This window comes from Protopterus annectens, chromosome 5.part0 (assembly GCF_019279795.1).
Source record: "Protopterus annectens isolate FY-2018-M chromosome 5.part0, PAN1.0, whole genome shotgun sequence".
Lineage (NCBI taxonomy): Eukaryota > Metazoa > Chordata > Ceratodontiformes > Protopteridae > Protopterus > Protopterus annectens.
The window spans coordinates 786401565-786416431 of record NC_056735.1 but is presented as its reverse complement, the minus strand read 5'-3'; the positions used below and the strand labels follow the sequence as shown (position 1 = coordinate 786416431).

General features: G+C 43.8%; 1 protein-coding gene across 2 annotated transcripts in view; it reads left to right on the top strand.

Annotated features, from left to right (window-relative positions):
* WDR73 (WD repeat domain 73) overlaps positions 1-14867 on the top strand; it is a 400526-nt gene that overhangs the window by 311930 nt on the left and 73729 nt on the right. Inside the window, exon 7 of one of the 2 annotated variants that reach the window (XM_044072626.1) lies at positions 13146-13520. The exons of the other annotated variant lie outside the window; for it this stretch is intronic. Coding sequence (XP_043928561.1) covers positions 13146-13520 — 375 coding nt within the window. The remainder of the gene's footprint in view (positions 1-13145; positions 13521-14867) is intronic. 2 annotated transcript variants of the gene reach the window in all.

Sequence of the window (14867 nt, the reverse complement as noted above, 5' to 3'; positions counted from 1 at the left end):
GGTCGGTAACCATTTCTTAAAATGTGGCTATGATGCACTGGAGGCTTCCTTTAGGTCAGCTATGACTGGAACAGTGATTCGAAGACATGCATGGTTAAAAGAACAGTCCTTACCAGATCATGTTAAATCAAAACTCCTAGATGCTCCCATGGAGAAACAAAGTTTGTTTGGCTCCCCTGCACAGGAGGTTCTGAAGAAGGTGGAAGAAAAAGCAAAATCTGTCCAAACAGTCAAGGATTTCTTACAGGTCCAACCTCCGAGGTTTAGCAGGAATTGGCCTTCGAAGAATTGGTCCTTTCCAGACAACTCCAGAGCACAGAGAGGCAGAAATAGATGCCCAAGAGGCAGAAATCAAGCTAGGGGTGCCTACAGGGGATGTCAGTGGCAACCTGCCAACCAGAGAAGTACCGCCACAGATTCAACTACAACCACTTCCACTGGACAAACACAATGACTTGGCTCTGATACCGCCTACCAGGGAACAACTGGAAGCTCCCTTGGGCGGAAAGCTAGCCTTGTTTTCAGACAACTGGCATTACATTACAGGAGACAAATGGACTTTGCAAACAATAGACAAGGGCTACAGGTTTCACTTCCACACTCTACCAAAAAATAGGGGAATGCCAAACCTACCACCAAGCCAAAAAACAGATGCTCTAAAACAAATCAACAACTTACTAGAGATAAGAGCTATAGAAAAGGTGCCACCAATGGAACAAGGCCAAGGTTTTTACTCCAGGCTTTTCCTGGTACCAAGAAAAGAAAATCAATGGAGACCTATTCTCGACTTGTCCGCACTGAACACATACCTCATTGTTCCAAAATTCAAAATGCTGACCCTCCAGCAGCTTCTTCCCATGCTGGGCAAGGAGTCTTGGCTGGTGACTCTAGATCTCAAGGAGGCATACCTGCACGTCCCTATACAACCAGATTGCAGAAGATACCTCAGATTTCTTGCAGGATCAGAGCATTATCAATTCTCAGCATTGCCCTTTGGCTTATCTACTGCGCCCAGAGTATTCACGAAATGCCTGGCATCAGTAATTGCTCATTGCAGGCTCCAGGGAATTCAAATTTACCCATACCTGGACGACTGCCTATTACAAGCGGACAACAAGGCACAATTGACAAAAGATTTGAAAAATGTCATACAACTGTTGCAAGCCCTGGGATACACAGTCAACATGCAGAAGTCAAGACTAGTACCTTCCCAAAGGATAACATTCTTGGGGGCAGATCTGGACACATCAACTCAGATGGCCTTTCTCACAGAAGAAAAACAAAAGCAACTACCAGGCTATTTCATGTCATTAACAAAACAAACTCAGCTTACTGCAAGGAAAGTCCTGCAAGCCCTGGGTTACATGGCATCCTGCATAATATTGATTCAGCATGCCAGGCTACATATGAGAAAGTTACAATGGTAGCTAAGGAATGTATGGTCTCAACACCAGCACAGCCTAGAAAACCAGATTCCAATAATTCCATGCCTGAAGCAAGAATTCCTGTGGTGGGCTCAGGCCTGCCAGTTGAACAGAGGCTTGCCATTCCACAAACCACATCCAAGCCAGACCATCACCACGGACGCCTCAGACCTAGGATGGGGGGCTCACATGGTGGACAAGTGTATACAAGGCCTATGGACCCAAGACCAGCTGAATCTACACATAAATCTAAAGGAGATGCTGGCAGTGAAATATGCGATCCAGGCATTCAGACCACTCCTTCAACAGGGTCATCTGCTGATAAGGACGGACAACACCACAGTCATGTGGTACATCAACAAACAAGGAGGTACACATTCATATCCTCTATGCCGGATGGCAACGGACCTGTGGAATGTGGCCCTGAACCTCAACATTCAACTTCAGGCCAGATTTGTACCAGGAAAAGAAAATTCTCTAGCAGACACCTTAAGCAGAACTACCACGGATGCTCACGAATGGATGCTGCATCCAGATATTTTCAAAGCCATAACAGAGAAATGGGGACTACCACAGATAGACCTGTTTGCCTCCCCACACAATCACCAATTGAAAAATTCTGCACAAGAACATACCACCCACTTGCTTGGAGGGTGGACTCACTTTCCTTCAGCTGGAAAAACCTGACAGCATATGCATTTCCACCTCTTCCCTTGATGTACAAAGTTCTACTGAAGATCAAAGAGGATCAACCAAGGGTAATTCTGATAGCTCCAGACTGGTCGAGGCAACATTGGTACCCGCTACTGAGAAGCATGTCTCGGACACACGCATGGCATCTACCTCTAAGTCCCTTACTACTAACACAGGGCAACTACAGGATCCTACATCCAAACTTGAAAACACTGCAGCTAGCTGCTTGGAATATTGTATAAACCAAAATAACCCTGATCTATCCCAGAGGGTTAAGGACATTATCCTGGAGGCACGCAGACCCTCCACAAGGAAGACTTATTCAGCCAAGTGGAAAAGATACCTCATTTGGAGTGCAGCAAAGGGAGAAAATGTCTCTGTGGCAAACATAGCACTCATCCTGGAATACTTAGCAGAGCTGTTCCATAATGGCCTGTCTTACTCCTCCATTAAGATTCATGCATCAGCAATTTCAGCAAAATACAACTTGAATCCTCCTGTTTTCTCTCATCCTCTACTCAGGCAGTTCTTGAGAGGAATCAAAAATGTAAAGCCTCCAAGGAAACCTCCTTTACCTACTTGGGATCTCAACTTTGTGCTGGAAAAGTTAACTCTCCCCCCTTTTGAACCAGCAGCAACAGCAGAATTACAATTCCTGTCTTGGAAAACTGCTTTCCTACTAGCAATCACTTCAGCAAGAAGGGTTTCTGAGCTACAGGCATTAATGGCAGTACAACCCTTCCTTATCTTCCATCAGGACAGAGTCTCTCTGAGAACCAACCCTACCTTTCTGCCAAAAGTGGTCTCCAGAGTATCATTGAACCAAGCGATTCATTTACCTACATTCTTCCCCAACCCACAGAACAGGGGGGAAAGACTGCTACATACCTTGGATGTGCACAGACAATTACGCTACTATCTGGACAGAACTAAGACCAGCAGAAAAACTGACCAGCTTTTGGTAGCATATGCAACAGGAATGCAAGGAAAAGCAATTTCAAAACAGACAATCTCGAAATGGATAGGAAATTGCATTTGTTCTTTTCATGGAAAGACATCTCCTGATAATATCAGACCTCACTCCACAAGAGCTACAGCCACCACTACAGCTTTCCTACGAGGAGTGGCTACCAAAGACATTTTAGAAGCTGCTACCTGGAGCTCCGTGCATACATTTGCCAAGCATTACAATCTCCCTTTATACTCTAGATCCCGAGCAGGTTTTGCAACTGCTGTTTTGCAAGGGATCCTAACTACACCATCTTTATCTTAGTACCTCCTCCCCCAGTTTGGCTATGGTATTCTACCCATATGTTAGGACTGCAGATGCATCCTTGAAGGACATAGTACAGTTTTGTACCTACCATAAATGTAGATGTCCGAGAGGTATGCATCTGCAGTCAGGATTACCACCCTCCTTCCCCTCTGTGGTACTCCTAGGGTATTTACCCATCTTTTAGCTAGCTGGGGGAATCTGTTATGGTGTATTTGTTTGTATATATGTATATATATATATCTATATTTGTTTATATTGTTTGCTCTCCACTGTTTGGAATTATTGCATTTATCCAAATTTAGCCTTACTAGAGGGCACCTGGCATCTGGGGCAAGAAACACTGAGGAAAATGGCGTTGGCTGATGCCTTTATACCCAATAAACAGCAGCTATGATGTTGGGTGAAGTGCGACATCAGCCGAGGCCAGACCCAGACTTTGGAATCCGGCCGACCGAAGGGCTGCCTGAGGCAGGACAACCCATGTGTTAGGACTGCAGATGCATACCTCTCGGACATCTACATTTATGGTAGGTACAAAACTGTACTTTTCCTTTGCTGAGGCTAGTCTTGCTGTGATCTCTTTGCTTCCTACCTGAATACATGCAGCTGTTATTTTGCCCTGATCCCCTACACAGGGACAGTCACTGAGGGACACTGTAGCCCACATATGGCCCCCAGGTCTCCTTTATGCAGCCCTCCCCCATTGCCCTGAATGAACAATTTCCTCTAGAAAGCAAGACAATGCAAGACCAGAGTAGTCCTCATTGCTACTTTCTGGACCCGACAAACATGGTTCCCTTTCCTGTGGCCTCTACTAGTACATCCTTCATGGATTCTGGATCAGTATACAAATATATTGCCTCCTCCAGATCAGAAATCCATAAAACTAACTGCTTGATTCCTCCACTTGTGACTTTGGCCAGAGATGCCAGGCTTCCAGCATTGGTTGTTCAGATTATGTCAGCCTCCCAAAAACAATCCACAAAATGTTTTATCATAACAAATGGAAAATGTTTTCCATCTGAGCTATGTCAAAAGGAATACATCCATTTTCTGCTCCCATCCCTTCCATACTGCAATTTCTGTCTGAGCTGTTCCATAGTGGTCCCAGTTTCACAACTATCAAAGTACAAATGACTGCAATCTCAAATTACCACATAGGTCAGAATGATAGCATCACTGAGTCTCTAGAGTCTTTTTGAGGGGAGTGTCCCCCTTACTACAGCCAATTCAAGATGCAGTCTCTATGGGATGTTAGTGTTTTACTCCAAGCATGAATTAAACCTCCCTTTGAACCAGCAGCATCAGCAGATTTGAAGTTCCTGTCTTGGAAGACAATTTTTCTTGTGGCTATTACATTATCCAGATGAATTTCAGAGTCATAGGCCTTTTCTTGCAAACCCCCTTACCTGATTTTCCGCAAAGACAGAATTTGCTTAAGGGCCAACACATCTTTTCTTCCTAAGGTGCATTAAAAGTTGGGCTTCCTCCACAAAGCTAAACCCTACCTGACAGACTGCGAGAAAACATATTGCTTTCTCCCTTCTTCTGTCTATACTTATTACTCTGCACCCATCTTTACCAACTAACAATCTATCCATCTCAGCAAACTGGAATGGCACTACAGTACAGTCGCCAAATTTGCAACAAATGCCCATATAGGTAACACCATTGTCTATCTCTCAAAGATGTGCAGTGGTTAGCCTAGTGTACACTTATGAACCTATGTGGTAAGTGTATCAAACACCGAGGGGGCTGAAGGTTGTACCCTGTATACAGGCTGGCTGTGATCACTTGGGAGGTAGCACTTCAGCTTTCTTTAACTCTCCAAGCATATTACATTCCATCAGAGCAAAGCATAGTGACAGACAGACTGAGCAGGATCAGCACAGATCCTCAAGAATGCAGAAAGACAGCTTAATAGTTGCTTTTTTCATTCCCTTGCAGGGAAATACTACTTTGTGCATCTCTATCCTTTCCACTGACATCCAGGGTAATTCCAAAGGTTCACAAGGCTTCTTTAAAAATATTTTTGGTGAGCCCCTTTTTGGCCCAGGCAATATTAGATGTCCTTCAAGGATGCATCTGCAGTCATAACATATGGGTTGTCCTGCCTCAGGCAGCCCTTCGGTCGGCCGGATTCCAAAGTCTGGGTCTGGCCTCGGCTGATGTCGCACCTTCCCCGACGTCAGAGCGTCTGGGGTATAAAAGCATCAGCTGACGCCATTTTCCTCAGTCTTTCTTGCCGCGCGGTGCCCGAAGCAGAAGCTGTTCGCAAGTGCCGGTCGGTCAGATCCAGTGATTTCAGCTACCGAAAACTTCAAAAAAGCTAAGTACCCTGTTGGGGACTCTTTCTTGCCTCAGCCGATGTCAGATAAAATAAATAATTGTTTAACTTGTGGGAAACAAATACCTCATAAGGATTTCCATTCCTACTGCCTTCCTTGCTTAGGCCCAGACCACGACGTATCATCCTGTTCAGCCTGTGCTTCCTTCAACCGACGAACTCTTAGACGTCGGTCGGAGTTTGCAGAGGAATTTTTTGGGGCTAGTTTTGCATATAAAATGCCGTCGGAGACTCCGACATCACATTTGGTGAAAAAAACGGAAGGACAAGGACCGACACTCGCGGCCTGCGGTTTCGGCTGAAACCACGGTAAAGCCTACCACGAGTGTCTCGGTTTCGGCCGAAACTGAGTCCTCGGAGATTCCTTCATCTGAATCCACTCAACCAACCACCGCGGCCCGGGATGCCCCGGCTGAGTCGGCTACCGAACTTCCTACCGAATCCAGTGCCCAGGATATGTCCGACACCATACCTTTGGACATATCTACTCCTGCACGTGGGGCAGCTAGGCCCCCTGCTTCCATGTCCATTAAGGCCTTTTCTAGGGCTAAAGCTGCTAAACGTTCTAAAGCTTTGCCTCCCAAGACTGCATCCCAGAGGCCTTCCTCTAGTTCTCAGATCCTCAGCCTTGCAGAGGACCTTATTTCTTTAATTAGAGGTTCACAACCTCACCCGGACAGGGCCTCTCACCCTCCACCAGACAAAGGCCCAGGACTGAGCCTTCTGACCCACACTCTTCAGATGAGTCCTCGGATGGTTCTGAGTTGTCAGACCACCAGGAGGAGGCTTATTCGCCCTATGAGGATTCTGATGCAGAAGAATCTATCCCTTCGGCCTCCCCTCCTGAAGAGTTTTCCTTTGGTGAGACTCTACACTCCATGAGAGAGCATTTTCAATGGCAAGGTCAGGATTTCTCTGATTCTAGAAAAAGATTAAGGACCTTTTTGCATTTGCCTCAGCATAGGCCCTTAGCTATACCTCCTGTTTTGAATGTAATTGATGATGTGTACAATGATGTCAGTACAGCCCCTGATACTCTCCCCCCGGCCCCTGCCAAACCTGATAGATACTACAGGGTACCGGATTCTCATTTTCATCTGTATAAAGCCCATTCTGCAGACCCAGAAACTATTACTCTGGGCCCTAAAGGGGTTGCGGCTACCACTGCCAAAAATCCTTACCTTCTGAAAGAGAGTCTAGAGCTTTAGAGAGATGGGGAAAGAAGGTATATACTTCTGCAACTCTTTCCGTCAGGGCACTAAATTGTCAATTTCATATGATTCAGTACCAAGAGTATTTGTTAGATGAAATGAACAAGAAGCTTTCTTCTCCTGAGCCCCTTGACCATAAATCCCTTCAGGATTCGGTACACAACTCACAGCAGGTTAGTAATCATTTCTTAAAGTGTGGTTATGTTGCACTGGAGGCTTCATTTAGGTCAGCTATGACTGGGGCAGTTATTCGTAGGCATGCCTGGCTGAAGGAACAGTCTTTGCCAGACCATGTTAAAGCTAAACTCCTGGATGCTCCAATGGAGAAACAAAATTTATTTGGCTCCTCTGCTCAGGAGGTCTTAAAGTATGAAGAAAAGGCAAAATCTGTGCAAACAGTTAAGGATTTCCTACAAGTACAACCACCGAGATTCAGCAGAAACTGGCCTACTAAGAAACTGGTCCTTTCCAGACTCGGACAGAGCCCAGAGAGGCAGGAACAAACGCCCCAGAGGCAGAGGCCAATCTAGGGGCTCTTACAGAGGCCGTCAGTGGCAGCCTACCAACCAGAGAGGTAGTGCAACAGCAGCAACAACAACTACTACACCAGGACAGGCTCAATGACTTTACTCTGATTCCGCCCACCAGGGCTCAACTGGAAGCACCCTTGGGTGGAAAGCTTGCTTTATTCTCGAAAAATTGGCATTATATTACAAGGGACACATGGACACTGCAAATAATAGACAAAGGATACAGGTTCCACTTCCACACTTTGCCAAAAGAACGGAATGCCAAACCGACCACCAAATCAGAGGGCAGAGGCTTTAAAGCAGATCAACAACTTGCTTCAAATGAAAGCTATAGAAAAGGTACCACTTTCAGAGCAAGGCCAAGGATTTTACTCCAGACTATTCCTTGTACCAAGAAAAGAAAATCAATGGAGGCCTATTCTCAACCTGTCCGCACTGAATACTTACCTCATTGTGCCAAAATTCAAGATGCTGACCCTACAGCAACTTCTTCCCATGTTGGGCAAGGAGTCTTGGCTGGTGACTCTAGATCTCAAGGAGGCATACCTGCACGTCCCTATTTGACCAAACTGCAGAAGACACCTCAGATTTCTTGCAGGATCAGAGCATTATCAATTCTCAGCATTGCCCTTTGGCTTATCTACTGCACCCAGAGTATTCACGAAATGCCTGGCATCAGTAATTGCACACTGCAGACTTCAGAGGATTCAAATCTACCCTTATCTGGACGACTGCCTTATACAAGCGGACAACAAGGTAAATTTGATAAAAGACTTGGCCTATGCCATCCACCTACTACAGGCATTGGGATACACAGTCAACATCCAAAAATCAAGACTGGTTCCATCCCAAAGGGTAACCTTTCTGGGTGCGGATCTAGACACAACCACCCAAATGGCCTTTCTCACAGAAGAAAAACAAAAACAACTTCCGGATTACTTCATGAATCTGACAAGACAAGCTCAACTTACTGCAAGGAAAATCCTGCAGGCCCTGGGTTACATGGCATCCTGCATAATTCTGATACCACAGGCCAGGCTGCATATGAGAAAATTACAATGGTATCTAAGGAGTGTATGGTCTCAACACAGTCACAGTTTGGAAACTTTGATACCAATCATTCCTTGCCATCAAAAGGAATTCCTGTGGTGGGCTCAGGCCTGCCAGTCCAACAGAGGGTTGCCTTTCAACAACCCAAAAACAAAACAAACCATCACCACGGACGCTTCAGACCGAGGATGGGGAGCACACATGGAGGGCAAATGTATCCAAGGCCTATGGTCTCAAGGACAGCTACACATGCACATAAACCAAAAGGAAATGCTGGCAGTGATGCATGCAATCGAGGCTTTCAAACCCTTCCTTCATCAAGGCCATCTGTTAATAAGGACAGACAACACCACGGTCATGTGGTACATAAACAAGCAGGGAGGCACACACTCCTACCCTCTATGCCGGCTGGCTATGAATCTATGGGAGCTATGCCTGAAACTCAATATCCAACTGCAGTCCCAGTTCGTGCCAGGAAAGGAAAATACTGGCAGACGGCTTAAGCAGAACTACCATGGATGCACACGAATGGATGCTGCACCCAGACATCTTCCAACTCATAACAAAGGCATGGGGAACGCTGAGATAGATCTGTTCGCCTCCCCCCTCAACCATCAACTGAGGACATTCTGCTCAAGGACATACCACCCACAAGCATGGAGGGTGGACTCTCTCTCTTTCAGCTGGAAAGCTCTAAAAGTATATGCCTTCCCACCTCTCCCTTTAATGTACAGGGTTCTACTGAAGATCAGGGAGGAACAGCCAAGAGTGATTCTGATAGCTCCAGACTGGCCAAGGCAACATTGGTATCAACTATTGAGGAGCATGTCACAGGCAAAACCATGGCCTCTCCCCCTATGGCCTCTTCTTCTGACGCAGAACAATTTCAAGATCATGCATCCCAACTTAAAAACATTGCAGCTAACTGCCTGGAAAATCCTTAAATCCAAAACAAAATGTTTTATCACAGAGAGTGAAGGACATTATCATGGAAGCTCGCCGGCCTTCCACAAGGAAGACATACTCAGCTAAATGGAAAAGATTTCTCATTTGGAACACATCAAAAGGCTTAGATGTGACAGTGGCAAGCATGACACATATTCTGGAATACTTAGCAGAACTGTTCCACAATGGCCTTTCCTATTCTTCCATTAAGATTCATGCCTCAGCAATTTCAGCAGAATACAATGTGGATCCACCTATCTTCTCACACCCTCTCCTCAAGCAATTTCTGAGAGGGATCAAAAATATCAAACCTCCAAGAAAACCCCCTTTACCGGCCTGGGATCTCAACTTTGTCTTGGAGAAACTAACACTTCCTCCCTTTGAACCAGCAACAACAGCGGATCTTCAGTTTCTGTCTTGGAAAACTGCATTCCTTTTGGCAATAACTTCAGCAAGAATAGTATCTGAGTTACAAGCATTAATGGCAGTACAGCCATTTCTTATCTTCCATCAGGACAGAGTTACACTAAGAACTAATCCTACTTTTATGCCAAAGGTGGTATCTAGGGTATCCTTGAACCAAGCTATTCACTTGCCTACGTTCTTCCCAAATCCACAGAATAGGGGAAAACTTCTGCACACCCCGGATATTCACAGACCACTACGCTACTACTTGGACAGAACTAAAAGTAGTAGAAAAACTGACCAACTATTTGTTGCACATGCTGGGGTGGAAGGAAAAGCAATTTCCAAACAGACAATTTCAAAATGGATAGGAAATTGCATTCGATTTTGTTACTCCTTTCATGGAAAGTCAGTTCCTGCAAACATCAGGCCTCATTCCACAAGGGCCACGGCCACCACTACAGCCTTCCTAAGAGGGTGGCTACCAAGGACATTTTAGAAGCTGCTACTTGGAGCTCCGTGCATACATTTACCAAACATTACAATCTACCTTTATACTCCAGATCCAGAGCAGGCTTTGCTACTGCAGTCCTGCAGGGGATCTTAACTACACCATCCTTTTCTTAGTACCTCCTCCCCCAGATTGGCTATGGTATTCTACCCATATGTTATGACTGCAGATGCATCCTTGAAGGACATAGTACAGTTTTGTACCTACCATAAATGTAGATGTCCAATAGGTATGCATCTGCAGTCAGGTTACCCTCCCTCCTACCCCTCTGTGGTATTCCTAGGGTGTTTACCCCTCTTTTAGCTAGCTGGGGGAATCTATTATGGTGTATTTGTTTGTATATACATGTATATATATATATATATATATATATATATATATATATATATATATATATATAATTTTGCAAATGTTTGGAATTCCATTGCATTTATCCAAATTTAGCCTTCCTAGAGGGCACCTGGCATATTGGGGCAGGAAAAACTGAGGAAAATGGCGTCAGCTGATGCTTTTATACCCCAGATGCTCTGACGTCGGGGAAGGTGCGACATCAGCTGAGGCCAGACCCAGACTTTGGAATCCGGCCGACCGAAGGGCTGCCTGAGGCAGGACAACCCATATGTTATGACTGCAGATGCATACCTATCGGACATCTACATTTATGGTAGGTACAAAACTGTACTTTCTCTCTTTTTATGAAAATGGCCGAGGGCAATTACTACAAGCTTCCTCAGTATCTAAATCCTCACACAAGACAAGGGGGATACACTCCAACCTAAAACATCTTAAAGTATCAGCCTAGATTCTGATAACGTTTTAAGCACCTGTTTTTAGAGGACTTGCGGCAGGTACTAAAATAGGCAAGAAATTCTAATACTAGAAAATATTATCTTAACATGTGGGACAATTTTCTGGTTGGTGCCTACCCAGTTAGCAGACCTCTATCTTGGAGTGTACTACTGGTAGTTAAATGTTTGTGCAGGTTACTAGCTTTTGGTCTTCCTACTGATTTATAAAGGTACATCTTCCTGCCACTTCAGTATGTCTACCCATGGATCCTTCCCTTTCTTCAATGTTTTCTTGGTAAAACAGTTTCTGATAGTAGTGTTTCAAATGAGATCACCCTGCAAACAAGTTGTTCCATCTTGATAAGTTAACTTTTTGCTGGAAAAGTTAACCACATCACCTTGTGGATCTGTGCATTAAGAAGATTTAAGGCTCATTACATGGGAAAGTGTTCTGTCTGACCTGATATCTGTAAGATGTGTATTGGAGTTGGTCTTGATGGGTAAATCGTTTCTGGTCTGCTTTTGGTATAGGGTATTAGTATAAACAAATCTCTCATTCATGCCCAGGGTTACTTAAAAATTTCTTTAAATCCAGCCGTCCATCTCCCAGTGTTTTATACCAACACTCAAAATCATGGTGAAAGGATTCCACATACTCTGGACATGCTTAGGCAGCTCAGGTGCTGTCTCAGTAGAATCAAGTCCTTAAGAAAAGCCGGTCAGCTATTTATTTCTTATACCGGACTAAGAAAGGACAACCTATATCAGACAGACCATTTCCAGTTGGTTGTCCACAGCTGTTACCCTTTGTTATATCTACCATGATAAACCAGTTCCAAGCAGTACTAAAGCACACACTCTAAGGCCGTAGTCTTCTTTGATGGCATATTGGAAAGGAGTGGACTCTGGTAGCTTTATAGAGACAGCTACATGGTCCTCTGTATATATCCACCTATGCAAGGCATTGTATTCTTTTGTCTAAATCCAGGACTGGGTTTGCTAGTACCCTTCTCCAGGGGCTCTTGGGTTCATACCCTTCTTCCTTCCGGATTGGATAGGTTTTGATAATCAACTTATATAGACTAAAGGCTACTGCACAAGTGGGAATGATGAACCTAATTCATTTGTGTAAGTTCCACTTACCCATAACATTAGATGTTCAAAGTCCTCACTGCTGCACTTCCACACCCATGCACCATTCCCTAGTATATAAAGTTATTGTCTGGAAATAGCTTAGTTGTTATTTCTTATTCAGTTTAGAATGAGTATGCTGCTAGCTAACTTTTAGGCAAAAAAGTCCTAAAGATTTTCCAATCTGACTGCTGATTTTCCCTCCTTAGGCCTGACCAGTCAGCTGTTAAAGTGGAAATGTGGGAGGAAGCCGGAAATTTTGGAAGCTTCCTGGTTGCTACATCTTGGGGAAGTCACAGCCCACAGAGCCTAAAGGCAACTTCAGCAGTGAAGAATCGAAACATCTACTGTTATGGTTAAGTGCACTGTACACAACTATACTTTTCTGCTCTGTATTATTAAAAAATGATCTTTTCACATCTTAACATCTTCTAATCACTTGAGATATTTCATTTTTGATTAGTATTTGAAATTATATCACATGTGTAATGTTGTTTCATATATCTGACATGGTCATATGGCGACTATATTGTAAACTGATCTACTGAATATTTGTGGATCGTGTTATGTATTTTTACTTAATGTATTTGTGGAACTTTTCTCACAGGCCTTCACTGAAAAGGGGTCTTGTACCCAGTCAGATTTTCCTGTTAATCAAAAGCAATAAATAAATTAAAATGAAGTAAATAAACAGCTTCCTTGTGACATACAGTTTGAGCTATTTCTAATGTGATAATCGTTTCTGATCATATCTCTCTGCTTTGCTAACATTTTCTTGTGGTGCCTTGCTGTCTACCTGCATTAATTAATTTTTCACTTTTCTTGTCCCTCTAGATTCAGATATCATTCATGTAGTAAGCAATTTAGAACTCTTGGATAGCAATTTATTCTTGATTTGCTCCATGCATGGAGGCCTTTGGCTTGCAGATGTTCGTCAGCATCCTGGTCTTATTGCGAATGCCACAACTAATCAGCAAACGTCTACAGAACACTGGTGCATGGGAATCAATTCTTTCAAGATTGGAGATGGTTTTGCAAGTTGTAAAATAGCAACGCTGTCATCAGAAAGACGAATTATGGTAAAAGACATGAGGGACCTCAAAAAAACACTGAGCCAGGCCAAGGTCAGCTTTCCTAGACAGAGTTTGCAAAACAGTTTTTTGTGTGTTACATGGTCCCCTGTGGTGGAAGAACTCCTTGCAGTTTCAGGTAAATTCAAACTTTTTATATTTATTTTAATAGTGACCAGCAGACAGATCATGAAACCAGGTATTTTTGTATTAATTTACTAGTGATTGTATGCCAATATCCCCTTTTATTTTATTCTTTTAGGCTAGAGCTGTGCCACAGCCTGTCCCCTAGAATGTTCAAAATTCAAGTAATGTATATATTGCCTGCAGCACCCATCACACCCTCTGTCACTAAAGACTTTAATTATGTACTCACTTTTCAGATACTATTTCATACTTGTAGTTGTGCACATATGCCAACATTTCTTCTGTTGTTTTAGGCTGGAAGACGTGTCACATAGCCAGAGCTTTCAAACTTTTAATTTCTTATTAACGTATGCATCCCTTACCACATTGCTCACATACTGTCATTCTAAATAGGTTAATTGTTCTGCATTTATCTTCCAGGCCCTGTTTCAAAGTGATCTCTATCTTGTCTGCTTTTTTAAACAAAAATGTTAGTATGCTAAAAATCTGAATTTTATTTATTTTTTTTTAATCTCTTGTCACCCTCTGCAACCATCAAGCCTTACTTTCCCAAGTTAAACCAGTCATTATTTCCCCATTTGTAGGCTGAAAGATAATAGGTCTATACAGTCCTAGACAATAAACCGCACTCAGATGTTCACTCCAGCCCCAAGGAGGGCAACACAAGATAGACTGAGGAAGAATTTGAGGCTGCCCATCCAATTGTCTAGGGTTACCTTGAACATGCTAAATGTGTTAATTTGCTTGACACGTACTGTACATTTATTCCATAGGTAGGGGTTAGGTTGAAATATGAATCTGTCATGACAGCTTGTCTTATTTTCAGAATAAAGGGCATTCACATTTATCCTTACCTGGAAGACTGTCTCGTTCAGGCACTGCCCTAAGTGGAGGCAGAGTGGGCGGTGCAGTTTACCATTGTGTGCGTTCAAAACCATCTCTGTAAACAGCACAATTAACAAAGAACTGAGGATTATGCTACTCAACGCCAGGAGTTTAAATCTCAAAATACACTTGCTCGAAGCTCTCCTCAGTATGGAGAACATCGGCATCTGTGCAGTAACTGAAACCTGGTTCAAGGCTCCAGAGAGCACCCCAGCACTACCGGTCTACAACTCATACCACATGTTTCGGCCACAGAACACAGACCGAAACACAATGGACCGAAACACAAAAGGAGGGGGTGTGTATCCATATTCATCAAGGATACCTACAACTCCAGGTTAGTGGCACAACTTGATACCTCTGAGATCATCCATGTGCAACTAACATAGGGCAAATCTACAGTGCAAATTGTGGCCTACTACAGATCACCCTCCATGACCCAGGACCACCACTC